The sequence below is a fragment of the Austrofundulus limnaeus genome, unplaced genomic scaffold (genome assembly GCF_001266775.1).
Source record: "Austrofundulus limnaeus strain Quisiro unplaced genomic scaffold, Austrofundulus_limnaeus-1.0 Scaffold13, whole genome shotgun sequence".
Taxonomy (NCBI): Eukaryota; Metazoa; Chordata; class Actinopteri; order Cyprinodontiformes; family Rivulidae; genus Austrofundulus; species Austrofundulus limnaeus.
In genome coordinates, this window is record NW_013952415.1 from 2,673,556 (window position 1) to 2,693,976 (window position 20,421).

General features: G+C 40.2%; 1 protein-coding gene across 4 annotated transcripts in view; it reads right to left on the minus strand.

Annotated features, from left to right (window-relative positions):
• The window catches only part of rxraa (retinoid X receptor, alpha a), a 122,842-nt gene that overhangs the window by 2,481 nt on the left and 99,940 nt on the right, over positions 1–20,421 (minus strand). For 2 of the 4 annotated variants that reach the window (XM_014002473.1, XM_014002472.1), the window contains exons 5-9: positions 18,892–19,071; positions 13,547–13,731; positions 7,583–7,712; positions 5,122–5,254; positions 252–343 (exon numbers count right to left, since the gene is read on the minus strand). In XM_014002473.1, the coding sequence (XP_013857927.1) occupies positions 252–343; positions 5,122–5,254; positions 7,583–7,712; positions 13,547–13,731; positions 18,892–19,071 (720 nt within the window). The remainder of the gene's footprint in view (positions 1–251; positions 344–5,121; positions 5,255–7,582; positions 7,713–13,546; positions 13,732–18,891; positions 19,072–20,421) is intronic. The other 2 variants (XM_014002474.1, XM_014002475.1) reach the window with 1 other exon arrangement.

Here is a 20,421-nt window from a genome sequence, read left to right on the forward strand (position 1 = left end):
CCCTAATAAACATTTTATTAAATCTTATTTTAAATACAAAACCTGTACTGAAACAGGGTAAGAAAAAACCCCATTAAAGACAATCTGGTGAAATATTGATCTCTATAGAACTTCTTTGAAGCAAAGTAAAACAGACTTTTTTTTTGCTGTTTTCTGTGGTGCTTTTATGCTTTCTTAAAAARAAGAAGAAGAAGAAAAGTTTTCTTTAAATGTGCTGCTGCTAGTGAAAGCTGACGTGTTCAGATCGTTACCTGGGTTGAAAAGAACGATGGCTCGAAGGCACCCCAGCTCGGTCTTGTCCATCTGCATGTCTCTCATCTTTGACACCAGCTCTGTGAGCACTCTGTGGGGAGAGAGAGAGAGAGAAAAAAGTCAGATCTGAGGATCTGAGGCTCATTCAAGACCAGGACTTCACCATAGTTTATTTCTTGGTTACTGTATTATATCAGACGAACAAACAACTGCCAGAAACACTAAGATTGCATAAAACCACTCCAAACTGCAGGATTTTAATTATTTATTTTTTTACTTTTGCAAATGACTCACTGTTTCTTCTGCTAATTACCCTGACCGGACTCATAAAAATATGTTTTTCAACCGCCATCCAGCTCATGTTTTTAAAAATAACTGCACACAAACACACTGGCGGAGCCACACGTGTGCGCTTAGATCAGTGGAAAACTTTACAGCCCTGCAAAGTCATTATATTTAGTTTGTGGTTTTTGTAAAAAAAGGAAAGCCGCAGAGTAAACACACGTCGACATGGAGCACCAGAGCTCCCGCTGTCTGCGTGTGACATCACAGGTGGGAGTCGCTCGAACTCCTCACCCCTCTCCGACTGCATCGCCCTCTGCCCGACATCATTTTCTCCCGTGTCTTTCTGGCCCTCTGTAAAGTCAATTGTGGCTCGTTCTAATTCAATTTGCTCCGAGGAGGAAAAACAGAACTAAAAAAAAAAAAAAACGAAGATGGGACTCAAGTGTGTAAGTTAATCAGTCTCTTCATTTGTTTGGGGAAGAGAGAAAAAAGGAGTAGATAAGCAAAGATAATCAGTTCTCTRTATCTTAATGCTCGCCACGGTTAACGCAGAGACGAATGGCTGCGAGCGCTGATCAGATGGGCCGAGCCGCAGCAGCTGCTTATTCTCCGCTGGCCTCCAGATTCTGCAGGGCCACCAACAGGACACGTTCAATATTCATTTTCCTTTATAAATTATGCACAAAAGAATCACTGATGAGTTGTGTGGGTGATTACAATCTGAGCTGCTAAACGGGATCTTTTCGGATCCTTTGGTTCCACATTCTGCCCTCTTTCAGCCTCAGCGTGAAGTCAACTGACATCCGTCTGCGCGCGGTATCATTTAACAGCAACCGAGAATGTATGATTTTTTTTCCATTTTTAGTATGCACACAAAAATAAATCATGATTAAAAAAAAAAAAGAAAATTAGCAATGCAAAACCAAATGGCACAGAATCTGGTCACATGGTTGCAAATAATCAGAGATCTGTGTGACTTCAACTGAAARGTTTCATATTTTCTTGCAATGTTGAGTCATTTTTAGTCACTAACCAACTTGTAACAGTTGCAGCCTACAGAAAAAAAAACATGTTTAAAGGTCTGAGTTTCCATCAACAGCCAGAAATACTGTATTGGATATAGGACTGCATGATATCAGCAAAACCTGCAATGTGYGACAATGATATGACTTGAGATAAATGAACAAATACATTATAGTRCTGATGTCGTTCTGTTCTGGGTTCAGACCTAAAAAAAAAAAGAAGAAGAAAAAAGACCCCAACAACTAATCATTTCCATTCCAGAATGACTTTTTACCTCCGCCAAGGGCGAGGTAATGTTTTTGGTCACGTATGTCTGTCTGTCTGTCTGTCTGTCTGTCGTTCTGTCTGTCTGTCTGTCGTTCTGTCTGTCTGTCTGTCTGTCTGTCGTTCTGTCTGTCTGTCTGTCTGTCGTTCTGTCTTTGGACAACATTACTCAAAAACTTGTGGACAGATTGTCATGACATTTTTACCACGTGTGTACTGGGCAAAGGAACACACCTTTAAATTTTGGTGATGTTCCGGATCACGATGCCGATACAGGATTTTTTTTTCTTTTAATACTCTGAGATTGGCAAAGCTGCGATGCTTTCACAGGGCTTCTGTAAAAAACAGTGAGCTGGATTGGACAGCACGGACTTCAATATGCGCATTTACAGAACGTTTTGTGACCAGGAAGTGCGTGACTGCACCATGAAAACCTATTTTTCCCATTTCCTCAAACACACCACATTTCCGAAACAACCAATCAAAACAGTTTCTCTCTACTAGGCTTATAAACAGAGCTGCCGGGCCTCAAAGTTTGGAGATGGGGGGAGCCAGGAAGCACATTATAAAGAGAGTCAAACCATTACAAACTCATACAAGGGGATAAAACAGATGTTTTACATGGTGAAATGTGACTGATGAAAATTTAGGAGCTTAATCCSACACCAGTTTGACGATGAATAACATCGGATGACTAGTCTGACTTTTTTTGTCACATTGGACTCCACTGAGAAGAAATCCCGTGCATACTGCTGCTTAAATGTTCGCTACGTCAGAATTTATTCAGCAAATGTGTTTCCATTTCTGCTTTTGCACATTAACTCTTACAGGATGGGGGAAATTGGTCTTGGCGGTGGTTTGCACTCTCCGAGTGCTTCTAATTTAAAAATATGATCCATGAAGGGCTCCATTTGATTGGTGAAATACTTCAAGCTTCCCTCTGAGTGACAAAACTCATAAATGTAWTTTTTTGAGCCAAACATTTATTGTAGTTYATGCAGTTTCTTGCGATGTGCCCATTGCACAGGCTGTTATCACGAAGATGATAAATGTTCCGTATATTGTGCAGTCCTAATTGGGTGCTGGTCCAGACTCTTTGGTCTCTTTAGACCTTTTCTTTCTTAGTTGTGTTTTTAAATGTGAACCTCAGCTTCACACAGAGCGTACTGGTAAAGGTGATTTTCATTTTTCCTCACCCATTTTTTTTCTCCCAGTTCTCCCTGGCACATGTTCAATGCGTCGGCTCCTGCTGCAGAAAGCCACTCCCAGTCTCGTCCTAGCTGTTATTTTCCACAAAGCGGTCTAGTTAGAATGTGAGAACCCCCACATCAGCGCTGATTACTCTCGTGTAAAAGCAGAAATCTGTTTAAAGTTTATAATTAGATTTAGGTAAAATTTAGCCAAACTTTTGTTTGAGCAGTTCAGATTTTAATTGGATATTTTTCTTTTTTTTTCACTTCCAAAAAACTGAGATGCAGTGAGGAAGTTTCATTTTGACAGAAAATCATCCTTGAACCACTTGTGACTCACATTCCTGGATGTTGAAATACACAAAACTGTCCACTGCCTCTGAGCATTAATTATTATTAACCTGTCAAAACCTCTTGCTTTCCTCTTTATTACTGATACAGTGCAAAGTTTTCTGCTTTATTGTTTGATTCATGGTCAGAGAGAGAGCGACGCTGCAAAACAGTAAGTTTGCACCCACGTTTTGTAAAAAAAAAATATATAATCCAGACGCAGTTGCTGTACTTGCACCATTGATCTACAGTTAGTGGTTACGTTCTGCACCTGCTCGTCATACATCACTGGGGATTTTGAGTCAACAGTTCAGTCACATCGGAGGATTTTGCTTCTTATGGTCTGTAAATCATTCAGGAGACTTCTGAAAAAAAATAAAAAAACTCCCAGCAGAATGTCGCATGAAGAAGAATGGCTTCCATTTATTCTGTCAACCACAGGGGTCTGCAACCTCTAAAACCAGAAGAGATGTTTCTGCTCCTCGGCTCACTAATAAAATGTGTTGTGAGCCGCAAAACATGCAACAACTGTAAATATCAACTGGTGGTCCRTGGGCCACTTTGAATTAGTTGAACGGGGGCCGTTCAGGACAGTAGGGGTAACAATATAAAACTAAAACTATCGAATGAAATTTAATGTTTATTATTTTATTTCCACTTCAGGACAAAAGAAAATACTTTATTTGTGTAAGMAAATAAAATACTGTATAGTTTATACTATATTTTATAAAACAACTGGACTATGCAGGCATGTTTTTTTTATTCTTGTTATCCAGCTTTAAAGGTCTTTAAAGGTAGCGCTGATAGATTTAAAAGAAAAATCATGCTCGAAGGCTGGAAGTTGGATTATTTAAGTGGCTAACAGGCTACTAGCTTGATCTAATCAACGTTTCACTCCAACGGTTACATCCAGTAACACTGGATTCTTTTTCTTTAAGAAAGATGTGTTTTGGGCACTTAAAATAATTTTTTTGGTCAATCAGACAATATTCTTGACCTTGTTGCCTGGTTTTCCAACGGCAAAACTTTCTAGTTCCCGTATTTAAACAAACCCAGGTGAAAAACAACAGAAGATGAAAAACATTTCTTGCATCGTAACAACAAAATATGTTTCAAAATATGAATAATTTAGGAAGGGTCTGAAACACAGCTCTGCAGAGTCTGCACTGTATATTTAGCTCGTGTATGCCCAACTTTTCAAATAGTCCCCGTTAGTTCTGCTCGAGTTGTGATGCTGCTAAACACGGGCCGCGGTCCCAGGTGGCGTTTCAGTCAGTCTGTCAATTCGCTGGCCTGGAATGTCAATAACAGCCACCAGGGTGGTGCCGGCGCACTCCTGACTTCACTGTGACTCAACTTTGCATGGATTTTTGTTTGACATTTTTCCCGAGCAGCTCAGGGTTTCTGCGAGACCCCCGATGCACCCAGGTGTACATATTTAATATAGTGGAGTCAATCAATAATTCCTGCCCTGCTTTGCCCTCTGCGAGGCCTTCCTGTGATTTCCATTCGAGCAATATTTTCACTGTCAAAAAGCAAATGATGCTTCAAACTTAAAACTTTTTTGGTGATTATTATCTTTTTGGATACTAAAATAGACAGGAACACATTTTTTTCCCTCTTGTATAGCCTCATTATGGATAAAAAATTCCTAGATAAACCATTACCATTAACAAACAAGCTGATTTCAAGTTATTCGCTTTGAAAATATCTATTAACAGCAATTGTTGTGGATTTTMATTAATTTAAACACACTGTACAATAAACTGGCAACGACCTGTCAAAGATGGCTCCCACCCCTGCACTGTGGGCGCTGTTGCGGTGGACGTGCAGCCCCGTCGCCAGCAGAATCCCATCCTTGACAGCGATCGAACGGTGTGAGAATGATGCAATGAGGAGCTCATTCCAACCTGAAACAAAGATTCGGGGGAGAAGGAGGAGAGGGATCAAGGTAAAGTGTGGTTAGAAAAAWAWAAAATAAAACAAGGTAAAGCTTCGTACAAAAGTTCAACCAGCGTTCATGCAAAATAAAAATAAAAAAAACGGCAACAAAGGCGGAATTCCACCGAATCAATTACGCCGCGCCGTAAAACCCCCCCGCAGCTTTCTCAAGCACAAGCATGAGGTTATCTCCGAGACGTTTGAATCACGCTTTCTAAGGAGACAGGCGTGTAAAAGGGATGAAAGTGCGCCTGCCATCACAATAACGACAACAGGCTTGATGTGCCAAAGCAGGGGGGGCCTGACGCAAGGCGCCGCCGCGTGAGTGACGGGGCTCCTTTAACTGTTCTGCCTGGCAACACTCGCCTCTTCTCCCCACAGCTGAGTAGGCCATGAGAGGAGCTGCGACGCTTTTATCTGCGATGCAGAACTAAAGCGGTTATTTATAGAAAAAAAAACCTGAGAGACGAGAGGAGACGAGCTCGGCGGGAGAACGTCTCTCTCTCCACTTTGCTGAAGCGTCTCCATCGCCGTGCGCAAAGGACGAGGAGGAATGATCTCCAACTGTTACCGATCAGCGCCTCATTTCTTTTTCCTGGAAACGGACAGAGAATATGATGGTGTAATTTGGAGCGACAGGCAGGGAGCGGGGGGTAATGTGTTGAGGAGAAACCTGAAAGAGTTTTCTGCGTGTGACGCTAGTAGCCGAAGTGACGACTGATTCGCTCTCTATTTCACAAAGCTGTTGCTTTTCTGATCTTTCAGATGGAAACAGCAATCTTGGGCCCGCTTCTTATCCCGGTCACATGACCTGCACATTTATTCATATTTACAGACACGAGTCATTACAGACAGTGATTTAGCTTTAGCATTTGTAGCGTTCTGTGTTTATAGTGGAGTTTCCAACCATCCTTTAAAGCAGTGTTTCCCAAAGTTGGAGTCGGGACCCAAAGTAGGGTCCCGAAACATCAAGGTGGGGTCCTGAAAAGATTTTCTGAATTAATTACATTTTTGCCTTAGTTGTTACAAAGGAGTGAGGTTATTATATTTAAAACGGACAAATGTAGTATAAAAATATTGCTACTATGCCCATGTTTTGTTGACCTGATACAAATGTTTATCATCCAAAAACAGTTGGGGGCTCAGGTCTCTGCTACTGTTATTTTGTGGGTCAAAAGCTGAAAAGTTTGGGAACCAYTGCACGTTGGTTCCCAAAGCTGGGCTTGGGACCCAATTATGGGTCCTGAAGCACCTTGGATAATCTCTAGAAATCAATAAAAAGGGCAATAAATTAATTGCTGATGTAATATTTTCCCTATAATTATTACAAAAACGCAAAATAAGTATAWATAAGTWTTTATATTTGTGTACAAGCTGTTTAGATAGTCAAAAAGCCTGTGTTTTTAGGGTTATTAATGAAGWTCGTGTACCCAGACCAGTAATATTTGGGGTCACAAGTTTTTGCCATGGATACTTTGTGGGTCAGAAGATAAAAAGTTTGGGAACCACTGCTTTAAAGCACATAATCTTCCCTTTAAGTGCATCCTAAATTACATGCTGCTTATTAAAGTGACAAAGAACACASTCTGGTTCATATTTTTAGGATTCAGTCGGATTTAAACATAAYGATATGGCTATTAAGCCCGATTCCTTTATTCACTGCTTATGAGTCACAAAGAGTTTGACGCACAACCAAGGAGAAGCACTGCCTGTCATTGTTGCTGTAATGTGCGCAACAGAAACAGGATTAGAATTTGACAAAAAGGCAGGAGGAATCTCACTATGTGAAATGGAAAAGTGGAAAAGAAAAGTGGTTATYCATTCTTGGAATGTGTGAAGGAAAGTGTCAACAAGGCTCGCTGCCATCAGGAATTTAGGGACATTAATCTTTTTTGCAGCAAGAAAAAAACAATATTGTGGAAAAATTATGACACATTTCCTTATTAGTGTCTTGTCCTGACCAAATATACTTCTCAAAAAAAAAAAATAAATAAATAATGGGAACACTTAAACCCAATCTAATTCCAAGTAAATCAAACTGGAAGCAACACTGATTGACAAACCATTTCACATGCTGTCAGCACATTCAACTTCACATCTAAAATGTATTTGAGTGTTCCCTTTATTTTTTTGAGCAGCGTACATTAAATTTGTTTAAATAAAACTGACTCAAATTTAAGCATCTCTCATGATTTTTATATTATACTGACCTATGTCACATCAAAAACAATCCAAAGATGTAAAGATTTGTTCATATACAGCATTTTGTGAGCTCTTGAATGTGCAGTGTAGCAGACCTGCTCGTAACAGGATGACCTGGTCGTCCAGCGGCAGCTCGGAGAAGTGGGGGATCCTCTTGGCCCACTCCACCAGGGTGAAGAGCTGTTTGTCAGCTGCCTGACAGATATTCGTCACCGGGTCGTTGGGCTGCAGAGGAACCGACACAGAAGCAGGTAAAATGAGCAGGTGTGATATTTTTAAGTTTGGTTTGCGTGTATGTTTTGGGCCGGAGCCAGATCTGTGGATGAGTTACCGATAACTGTGTTTCTAGACACAAACCGTCACCGAGGTTTTTTTTTTTKTTGCTGCGCCGGGATTGATATCCTGGAAAAAGGAAGGAAAGTAGGCGGATAAAACAAACAGTGATTCTGTCCCAGCTTGTTGGGGAAATACCTGCAGAGAGCTGTCAGTGAAAAAAAGCATTTTTTTTGTTATGCCAACTCTTTCTTTGGGGACCTTTTAGTCGAAACACTCTTGGACAGCGAGAGGAGCTCAAGAGGCCCTCGACAGGCTCTACTGACACTTTACTGAACAAGTGCCGARGAGCTGGGAGGAAACTTTATTGCCAACCAGGGGGCACTGTAAAACGAGCAACTTAGAGCGCTCATACACTGCAAAAACTGTCCATCTAACCAAGTTTTAAAATCTTATATCAGCCAAAAAGTCTTTTTGATCTCGTTTTGGGACTGATTTACTAAACAAGAACTGATTGTGTAAGAATAATAATCTTGTTTTCAGAATGTATAAGATTATTTGTCTTGTTAGCCTGAAAATTTGACTCAAATTAAGTCAAACATTTCTGCCAATGGAGTAAGAAAATTTTACTTGGCAAGATTCTTGAAATAAGAAAAACTTGAGTCAAATCAAATATTTCAAGAATGTTACCAAGTAAAAGTTTCTTACTCCATTGGCAGAAATGTTTGACTTTATTTGAGTCTCATTTTCAGGCTAACAAGACAAATAATCTTACACATTYTGAAAACAAGATTATTATTCTTACACAATCAGTTCTTGTTTAGTAAATCAGTCTCAAAACAAGATCAAAAATGACTTTTTGGCTGATATAAGATTTTAAAACTTGGTTAGGTCGACATTTTTTTTGCAGTATGGTGATTAGTTCCACTAGCCCTAAAACACTAACTCTAATATTTAGGTCCCCTAATTCTAAAGCACTAATACACTGAGAATGTAGCAAAAGCTAATTCTAAAACACTAAAATAACCCAGTCAACCCATGAACATTCTTCAACAGACAACATGAGTCACATATCATCATGTTGCTCTCTTAATACTTATCATTGACATTCCACAGCTGTATTTAGGTTCATATATTGTCACATAGTCGATAAGTGACACATATGAGYAAAATATGCAACAGCTTTCACCGTCAGCTGTTAACAATAACTTTGATCAATAACATTTAAAGACCTCCGTTAGTGCTTCTAAATTTAACCTATAAATTTAGCAAGTGCTAATCCACTAATAATTTTAAAATTTAGCAAAATTCCTATAGCGCTAATCATGAAATTAGTTCCCCTATTAGTGCTTTAGGGGAACTGTGCCCACCACTGCTCACAGTAATGCTTGTATTAAAGATGTGATTGTTCTGCAGCTCACGTAGTTTTAGCAAACTAAAACAAAAGACTAAATTCATACTGCAATCCCTATTTTCCCTCCATATCCACATTGTTTTCCATTAATTCTCAAAAGACATGTTACATAAACATCTTAGCATAAAATAAATTACGAGTGTGTTAAAGATTTTTTAAAAGCATTGCTATGATCTAGTAGATTGTCCTTTTAATGCTTTAAAAAAGAAGACTTGGTTTCTTCGTGCTCACCGTTATTGTAAACCCACCTGAGATAAAAACATGAAAAATTTAATATTTTCACTGAGAACGGCCCGTCTTTACTTGATCTTCTTGCTTTTATGCTCATGTTATCTTTGAGGCTTTTGTGTGTCTGAGAAAATAAGCAAAACATTTTTCAGCTTATTGCCACAATTAGGAAAACGTCTCGCAAAGCGGTTCAAGACATTTAGCATCTGATTGTGCACAATATTTTTTCTCACATTAATGATTTGTGTCTTTGAAATAAATATTTGTAAGAAACATTTTTGACCAGATGACAACTACCATGTGAATTTGCTTACCTACAAAATCAGCCATTCGCTAACCCTAACCCTACCATTCAATAACATTTGATTTTATACTTTTCAATGATAACTGTAAATGAATAAATAATTTAATTAATCTACTCTGGTTCTGTTTGTKTTTTCACGCTCTGAAACACTGCTGTCGTGTTGAAAACAGAGTTCAGTTCACCAAAGTCTCCAACTCCCCTGTGCCCAAAAGAAAGAAACGTCAATGCAGTAAGAAGCCCCGACTGGCAGACATGTTGAAAAGAACTGTGTTTTAACAGCCCCACYGTCGTTAGTCGGATTTCAACAATTTTTGACACTTTACACTGGGAGAACATCAACACTGCTGCAATCTGGAGTTCAGAAAACACTCTTAGTGCCACGAAAACCTTTTTTCCACCCCTAAGAAGAAGAGAATTTTGGTTTTCACCAATTCAAACACAAGTGCTGCTTCTCCTGAACTGTCCTTCTGCATTAGATTCAGAAGTATCGTTCTTTGATCCAAAGGGAATAGCTGTGGAATACTAATGCGATCTGTGCATACAGTACCTGACTAAAATGTAACTCCATCTGGACAGGGGAGGAGGGGTGGGGGGTGTAAAAAAATCCCAAACAATCCCGTCAGTCTTTGACAAGTCATTTACTGTGATCCCTTGATACAAACCCTTGATATGCATATGTGTAAACAAGCACTGTGCACACATTTCTCTGCATAATAATAAATCAAGTAAACATTCTTAAAATGACGTTTCTCCGTGTGAACTCGCACTTTGACAAAAAAGTAAGTAACTTCTCCCCGACTTCCTAAATCAAATCCCACAGATCGATGCTAAAAGCTTGGAAGATCCTGGCATCAGCTGCAAATCTCTGGAGAAGATTAGCTCAAGGCGAAGGAGAAAACAGATCTACGCCCTCCTTCTCTGTTCCTAATGTGCTGGCCAATCCTCTCCTCCACATTCCATCCCTGTAGTGTGAAAGTCACGACGACTGCAAAGGACTACAGATGTCTATATGAAATATAAAATTTAAACCAGACACAAAGCTGTCACTGTTTTGGAAACTGAAAGTTGTCTCTCTTTTTTTCGCCCCCCCCCCCCGGGGACAGAGAGAGACAACAGACATCTTATGAATATTTCAGCATCTGATCTCCGTGGGAAACGGTGGACGGCGCAGCTCAGCGCGACAGTTTTCGTGAGCAGCGTTTCCTGTCAGAGACACAAACAGATTGAGATAATTCATTCCAAAGGGCAAGCCAGGCGACAAACGCAGCAAGACAAAAGGGGCGCTCCGATGTGTGCCACCGTCGAGCCCCCGTCCACCACCACCCCGGCCCCGCAAGAACAAGAATCCCCGGATTCCCGTTAAACGCGGCGAGCCTCATGAATGTTGAATGGCTATCGTAGCCGTGTTTACGCTGACCTCATTTCTTTTGCTTCTGCTGGCGGAGATGACAGGGGAGAGGAGCTTACACTTTCCTGAGACAATTTGCGAGCATCACATTACTGTAGTTACCGCTCAGGTCACAGATTATCAGGCTACAACCACGGAGTCTGCTGTGAGCTGTAGTGTTGTCGCGTTACCCTGAATGCATGAAAGTACAGCGGCTCTGCCTGGAAAGCTACAAAAAATATGAAGAATCTTTAGGGAAAGAGAGCAAAGACGTAAACCTCAAGGTTTTTTTTAAAATAAATAATATCGGACTCAAACTGAGCCATCTTCATTCAAAACAAATCAAAGGATTCACCGCACAAGTGTGCTTCATCACCATCATTCCAGCTACTTAGAGAAATGGCAAGCTTGCATACTGTCCTATGAAATTTTCATCACTTGCTAAGGGGAGGGGAAAGATTTGCCTCTCAATTTTTCATTATTCTGCTCGAACCAGACTATACGAGCGTGACAACAGAGAGAAAATTGGGTAGCCATACAGATCAGTTGGAAAATAAATTACTCAAGCGTCCCACTTTTTTCTTCTTCCCCAGATTGAAAGAAGAAACYATCCTCCAATAAGAGTGACTCATTGGCTAATACCCATCAAAACAGCAGCAACACTTTCTGCCTCATGTAAATGAGAGGATATGAGCACTTATAATAATATTTAAATGCATTAATCACCAAAAATAAAAGATGTGAAGGAGCTGGCTGACAGCATCCTCTCCTTTTCCCTCTCGTTCTGAGGAAAGGACCTCTCCTCTGYGACTGAAGGCATATTACTAACGCCTGTTTAACTCCTGTTCTAGGTCACCATGAGATAAACACACTTTTATTCAGCTCGGCCAGACCTCGGCCATTAGACAGTGGCAGCGGCCCATTCATGGTGTACACTCATGACCCTGGGCCCTGTGATTAATTATAGCACGGGGCAGCGCCTCTCAATGGACACCGGCGGGGGTGTGGAGGAGGTTTGCGTGGGGACGGTATTCAGAGAAGGGGAGTCCTTGTTGTAAGGGCAGCCTGAATGCTGAGGCTGTGCCAAAATCGCAGGCTCCACTTCATGAAAGGGTCAGCTCCCCCAATTTAGAGAAACAAGAATCAAGTCGTTCTCTCTGGGGTACAAACCTGTTCTGACAGTTCCCCGTTGGATACGACGAGTCTTTCTCCTTACATTTGGCACCCTTCATCAGTTAATATTACTCTATTATTAGCCAATAAATGCCAACTACGGTTTTCTATACGTCAGAAATGGAATGCAAAAACAATCAAAGAGCTGCTCTGTCATTAGTTTCAACCAATGGTGAAGAGGCAAATATCCAAAARCCTAAACTGGTAAAATTTCTTAAAGTTTTAATCGAAACATGTCTTTGAGGCAGCAATATAAAGTGTAGAAAAAAGACGTTCAAGTTGRAGATTTTACTTCTTTASTTCTATTTCATGGAATGTCCTTAAATTTCTTCATGCATTAACTGACAGTTGATCTGAGCAGGTTTCCAAATAAGCCCGTTTGCCAAAGTTGTTTCCTTCCATTTGATGTTGGGCAAACAGCAAACGTGGAGAAAGTCCAAATCCACACCTTGTTTAAGCATTTCTCAGCTGCCCTTGAATCCACMCTCAGCTCTTTTCCCGTATGTCAACGCTCCGCTCCTACATTTTCAGCTTTCTCCCAAAATAGCTCCAATTTATTCTCATAACTGCCCTTACATTTCTACCTTTACTTCACAAGACATTTCCCTCTCCACTGAAGCAGATGAATCCCAGGAGCTCCCCTCCCCTCCTCCTCCTCCTCCTCCTCCTCTTCCTCCCCCGTTCAGCCGTTTGGTAGGCTGTTGCGCAGCTCCACTGCTTCCCGTGTTGCAACAGAATTCCAGAAAAAGCTGTGGCTTTGTGGGATGCTTTCAGGAACAGTCTGCCTGCTGCATTATTCATCACTCTTCAGTCTCCGCTGTATCAAAGACACCCCAGCTGATGCTTGGAGTAAAGACGGAAATYCACAGCTGAGTTAAAATAAGGCGAACGGCTGAACTGACGTTTCAGAGTAAAAGCAGTCACCCCCCGAAGACCAGAAAGTTAAAAAGTAAAAGAAAAGAGAGGACAGGCTGGAACTCATAACTCATCATCCGCACCAACCTGCAGACAGCAGGGTAACGCAAAAATCTCTCATTTGTAGTAAAAAAACATGCACTTTTAGCAGACAAAGCTAAACTACTTTTAACAAACTTCCTGAACATAAAACCATTTTAAAGTAAAAGCAAGAGAATTAGAATTAACCACAGATGGAGAAAAAATGGCATTCAAAAAACAGTRAACCCTCTGTCTGCTGAAGGCATAAATATGACAAAAGACATATATAAACYATATATAATATAATTTAGGACCTGTTGCAGAATCAAAGAMAGAACTCTCACCGAGTTGGACGGCACACCAAGGTTGCTCTCRATGTAGGTCTCGGTTTTGGGCTCCACCGCCTCCTCGGCCTCCAGGATCTTCTCCACGGGCATGTCCTCGTTCACGCAGCTGGTGGACTCCACCTCGTTCTCACTCTTCTCCTTGGCCCGCTGGCGCTCCTCCTGAACGGCTGCATGTAACAAAACTGATTTCGTTCACTACTGCTGTTTATTCGACAACGTCAGCAAATGTTTCAAATGGCATTTATGTTAAATAATTATTTTTTAATGTGAGTTTGTGGACTCTTTTTTCAGCTTAAAAACTGGTGCCAAACTGTAAAGTCATGGTTTGGTTTGGTTCAGTTTCACAGCCCAAACTGCTGCTTTTATACAGTGAATTAACATCTTAACACCAGTTAAGAGCAGAAAGAGCATTAGGCTTAGACGTAAATGTTTATTTGTCACATATTTACAGTAGTTATACATGGTGCAACTCGCAGTGAAATGTTTTGTGCAAAGTWTKGAATTGTGCAAATAGGCTGGATAAAGGAATAAAGAAGGATTGTGAGTTATATAAGTGGGTCTGTTGTTATTGTTCTTGTTGAGAGTCTGGTTTGCAGGAGGAAACTGCTCATCCTCTCTGTCCATTGTTCGTTTGGCTCGAGTCTTTTATTGTCTTTCTGGATCTGTTTGTTGTAGAGTGGTGTGTGATGCGTTGYGCCGATCATAGTGCTGCTCCTGATGATGTTACCGGTGATGATGCTTTCAATGATGCAGGTGTTTCTTCAGYACTTTGGTAGACAGTCGGTGGTAGAGACGCTGTTGGCTCTTTACCGGGTCTGTCCATGTGAGGTCTTGAGTGATGTGCACTCTGAGGTAAATGACGCTGTCCACCAGTTCTCAGCCTCTTCCCTGGATCAGAATCGGGCRGTAGCATCTCTTCCGCCTCTCGGCAAAGTTCACAATCTGCTCCTTTGTTTTGCTCACGTTAATGATGAGATTCTTYGTGTGGCCTCAAGTCTCCAGGTTTAGAATCTCTTCATGATATCCCTGCTTGTTGTTGGTGGTGATCAGATTTATCACAATGATGTCATCTGCGTACTCGACGATAGTGGTAGAGCTGGTGGTGGCAGAGGTCCCGGGTTCAAATCCCGGACGAGCCCCCAATTTGTTATGGCCTGGCTCTTTGGCCATAACAAATAAAGGGAAGCAACGCATTTGAAAACTTAAAATTAAATTTATTTAACAAAAATCATGTCTGGCTGGAGAAAAAAGAGCAACAAAAGGAGAAGCCTCGCACTGAGAGCCAGCAGCAGATCTTCAACTGGATCTCAAGCTCTTCTAGACACTGGCCAGCTGCCTCCAGTTGCAATCAGCACCAATCAGGAACTCTGAAACCTACAGGTGTTGGAGAAAGACCCAGAGGAAAGGCCTTGGGTCGTAACAATGGTCGGGTAATATGAGGTGTGATTTCCCATACATTTCAACCTCTTTGGGTGTTTACCTGTATCATAACCCTCAATGAACTGTATTAATCACATAAATTTAAAGATTTTAAAATGAGTTTTTGAAAAAACCTGCGAGATTGCCTTATTAGTCTGTATACCTGCAAACTGAGGGAAAAGCTGTGTAATTTRTGAAATTTGTACAACTTAGCATATGGTTTCCATGGATTTAGATGCACTTTCTGTCAAATCATTATTTACGGTTTCAGTGAGGTGAATGAAACATAAAGGGACCCGTGTCCCAGTGGTTCAGGGACATCAAAGAAATGCGTTCCCTTATGTTGTGTTCAACGACAAACAGCCTTCTCTTTTTGTCTACAAACAATTTAAAGACACACAAAGCCTGTCACTAACTTCTTACACCACAAATATAAAGTTCAGATCATTTTAATAAAAACAAGCGTCAGCACAAACCAATGGGGGACTTTGTTGTGTATAAAAAACAGATTTGAACACAGCTTTGTTGATGCTGTTTTGTCATCTGATTGATTTGGAGACAGGAAATGGTTTGTGTGCAGTGGAGACACAGAGACTCAGAGCTGCAGCAGGAGAAACCGCATGTCCAGCCTCGGGTGAAAAATAAAATAAAATAAAATAAAAAAATGGCATGAGTGTGTTTTTTGTCTTTTCAAAAGGCTGTAATTTATTTCACTCTGAGACCACAGAAAAATTGTTTTAGTGTACTGCGGCTTTTTCTTCCAGCCATGGATTAATAAAAAGTATCGGGGGGTGTTGTATGACAAAAGGGGCTTTTTGGAAACTCACATTTAACAGGTCTGTGTACACACACCCAGATATCCGTGTTTCCCAACACACAAGGAAGGGTGTGCTGGACGACCTGTCTTCTAAGCCTCTCGCTGCTCTGGTTTCCATTTCATGTCCTGAACTGGAGAGGCCTTGGTTTCGTTGTGAGGGGAAAGGGGAAGCAGAGGTTGTTAGAGGAGAAGGAGAACGGGGCCCCATTTTGGAGGAACGGCTGTCTGGCGGTGGAGGTCAGCCCAAGGGTAGAATACTTGTGTTGGAGTCACGGAGAGGTGAGGAGGGCTGAAATCATGTTAGCTTTATTTTCCCCCTTCTCTCCCCCTCCGCCTCTCCTGTCCTGACTGGGAGAGCATAAATTCATTTAATCCTGTTTTTCTGTGGATTCGCTTAGCCTTTTGGGCTACTGCTGTGTTGTTCTCCAACCACAGCCCAAGGGGTGCAGGAGGGGTGGGGAGAAGCTCAGGCAACGCAGGGAGTGAGGCAAGAGGCAGTAAACGATAATATCCTTGAAAGGAGTAAAGAGCCCAACAATGACATAAATAAAAAACAAGAAGGACGGGAGGCCAAGAAAAGGTCACGAAAAAATCGGGCGCAGATTCTAAAATGTTGCTTTCAACCAAGAGGCTCGCTGAATCCAAATGTGCCTGCATTTATAATTTTCTCTGCTTTTCTGTGCATGATCTATGAACTCTGCATTCAATCACTGTTACCAGACTGGAGGAAAGGACTGATTGATTTGTTCAACGTGTGAAAGAACGCTCAACAGCCCTGCTGAGAGCACTAATATTTTTAACACCTACATGGAGTGTTAAAATTCACACCTCACTGCCTGTTTGGACTCAAAACTCTTGCTGTTCTTAAGCACACTATTTTCTCAAAGTGCTTTAATGCACGGCTCCACGGTGAATCTTTAAAAGTGTCTATTATTGTTTTTAACAAAAAGGAACATGTTATTCTTATACTAATTGTCCCAATCGCTCTTGTTTTTTTTTTTAAAAAAGCAGCACTGTCATGTCAAAATCACCATAGAAACAAGTGGTCTCTCAGGATGAGYGAGGTCTCTCTACAAACATGAATGCTTGCTGATTCAAAGTTTTTCTGCAGAAGCACAAAAGCCTTTTTTTCTACTTCTGGTTTTAACATGATCTCAAGTGGCAATGACCCGAATTTAATATGTTTATTTTTTTATATATCTCAATTGGCCGTTTGTGATTGATTCCCAGAGATGTGAGCATTATTTTCATGTTTGTTTTCTCCCCCCAGAGGGAAGAACAGCAACATTTTTCCTTATTTGTGTACAGTTTCCAAAAGAAAAAAAAAGAGTAAGAAATMAAAACAAGAAACACAGCATGTATTCTTTGTAGTGTTTCTAATTAATTCAAACCAACAAAAATGATGAACTTGTTATAAGTCTCTTGTGATCTACGCATCTGAATTTTTCCCATTTTTTTAAAATGTCAGACCAAACCAGCTAAAGAGATTTGAGAAATCAACTCAAGATGTTGCCRTTTTATGATGTTGTTGGCATGTAAACAAGTATGTTCTTCCATTAATCTTCATGACAGGGGATGTCGTTTGGGTGGGTGGTCCCTCAGTGTGGACACGTACGCTGCTGCATTTATACAGTGTTGGTGAATGGGACTTTTTCCCAGCGTGTACGTTAACATCAGATCTGGACAGAGCTAAAGAAATGACTGAGGTCAGAATTTACAGCCCCAATTCTAAAAAAAAGCAAAGAATTTTGTTTTAATTGCATGTATATTTTGATTATTAGTCTTTTCATTTAGAAAACGGATATTAAAACGAGTGGTTATTCTATACTCCAAAAATGGAAAAATGGTTCAATCAGCTGACAGCTGCTAAAGAAATGTCCAACTAGTTAGCTGGTGTTTATTTATTTCTGCTGCCTGGTTAGCTAGTTATACAGTAAAACGAGTTTGATCATCCCAATATCGATCATTTAAGGTGGACCAGGAGGAACAGTTTTTTTWAAATAAATTAGCTAGACTAGCTATATAAAAATAGCGTCTGGAGTTATTTAGTTAAAGAAATGCAAAATAACTTAGCTAGCATTTATTTGTTTATTTACAAGCAGCGACTTGAAATTAAAAAGTTATGAAAACTAGCTCCACCTTAAATAGTCTGATAACGACAGGTTAAATTTTTGGTTTTAACCTGTCATAGATGAGCTACTATATCAATAAAAAATACAGTCAGCAGTTAGTAAGTTACAAACAAGGCAAAAGCAGTTAGCTAATGTTTATTTATTTGTTTACAGTCAGCCACTTGGCTTTAAAAAGTAATTTAACTAGCTCCACCTTAAATGGTTTGATAACGACAGGTTAAACTTCTGGTTTGAGAAAAAAATAAAAATGTTTTTCTGTATTTGGAGTACAAAAAATAATAATAAAATAAAACAACCATCCATTTTTCAATATCTATTTTTTAAAATGAAAATTTAATGACCAAAAAGTACACAGACTGACATTTTGAACATATCAAATGCTAAAATTAAGAAATTATTTTATTCGAAAAKAATTTTTTTTTATTCTTGTTGCAGCAACACATATTGAAAAGCTAGGACACGTCCATGTTTACCTCTGTGAAGAATCCTTCCTTTTTGACAACAGTGTAGAAAACATTTAAGTACTGAGGCCATGCACCTGAATCTCATCTGATGTTTAAAAGCAGGGTTGGACTTGGTTAGTACTTGGATGGGAGACCACCTAGGACTACCAGGTGCTGTAAAACCAATGTAGGAGCTGTGCCCATATTAGAAACTAGCAAAAGAAAACCTTTGTCCAAAAAGGTGGTGAGGAGACCAGTTTTTGAGTCCTATTTTTGACTGAYGTAGGATTTTAGATGTTCAACATTTCAGGCTTTTGTTTGCTGAGTGGGAGCATGTGTTGTTCTAAAACATAAAACATACATATATGTATTTACTGTATATATATTTTTTTCATTGAGAAAAAAAATGCTGCAAATTGTTAAATTCATAAACAGAAACCCTAACATAGTATAAATGTGTGTTTAATCAGCTCAGCAGAGATGTGAGTGGATGGATAAGTAGCACTTTATCCTCTACGGTATGTGCTGTACCTTCTCTCTTCATGCCCATGGCTAAACACTTCTGGTAGCGGCAGTACTGACAGCGGTTCCTCTGGCGTTTATCGATCACACAGTCTTTGTTGTCGCGACAGGTGTAGGTCAAGTCCTTGCGCACCGTCCTTTTGAAGAAGCCTTTGCAGCCCTCGCAGCTGTACACGCCGTAGTGTTTTCCTGAGGAGGAGGGAAAAACAGAGGCCGTTTGGCTCACGTTCAGACAGGATAGGGCTCATGTTTTCCACAGAAACGTCGTATTTGTGAAAAGCATCTGCAGCGCAGCGTCCACAAGAACATATTTGTGAAACGCATTGTTTATCAACAGGGCCATCCCATTAACAGAGAAGTCCCAATGTGCAGTTACACAAGCAGCATGAAGGAACCAGGACATAATGGAACAAAAGAGCAATTATGATCGAGGCCTACAGACTCCATGTTTGGAGTTCAAATTATAAAAAGAGGGGCCCACTAAAAGGGAAGCTGTAGTAAGACCCTGTTTTCATGTCTGTCTGTTGTTCCTAACAGCTCTTTTTTTATTTATGACTAATGAAGCCCATTTGCTTTCTCCGGTGTTGCTCAGACGAGCTCTTTGTTCGATCTCTGCAGGTCAGACCACCAGAGAAGCTAAATAAAGCCTCCAAGCAGAGCCAAATGAAGCATGACTTGCTATTTAACACTGTTTTTATGCCCCCCCTCCCCGACTTTGGGTGCATGCAGCAGCAATGACGCAGGATGACAGTAAAATCCTCCAGTGAATTTAGAAACTCACCTAACGCTAAGCAGAAAAACAATATGGTTATTCTCAGAAAAAATAACATAAACAAGGATTATTTGTGCACCACTGAGGAGAAAAAGCCAGAGTGAGTAAACACTATGGAATAATAGTTAACCACCAGTTAAAGGTTTTTCTCATTAAAGTCGCTCAGTGACTATGGACCATTATCTCCTCAAGAACTAGCTCAAGGGGATAATTGGTCCATGGATGGCTGTAAAATGAATATTTCATTAAAGGCCACAAAGTGACTCCAAATGTAAACATTTTCTGATTTGTAATTTTCAATTCAAGTGTTCTTTGCAAGACAAATTACATTATTTTGTTATACTTTTATATTACATCTCAAGAGGTGTAAATGTGAATTTAAAGTGCCAGCAACATCAAATTTCAGTAATAAATATGAATGCATTTTTTGCTGAAAAAGAAATCAGAGCTGAGATGAACAGTTGCTGAGATATTTGCATGTAAAGTAACAGGAAGTGACGTCAAAGGGGAATGTCTGCATGTGAACAGTGCATTGCTACAGCAGCTAACAAACCAGACTGTAGAGAAGAATCTGATGATTCTTTTTTTTTAGAATATTTTGAGGCACTATCAGAGAGAAACAAAGACAAAGAAAGACCAGGAAGTTATCTTTCTTAAAGAGTTCCCCTTTGATGTCACTTCCTGTTACATTTTGGCTGAGATAAGTTAAAAGGAACATGCCAGTTATGTAGCAAAATAGGTAAAATTGTGTGTATCATGCCAAGTKT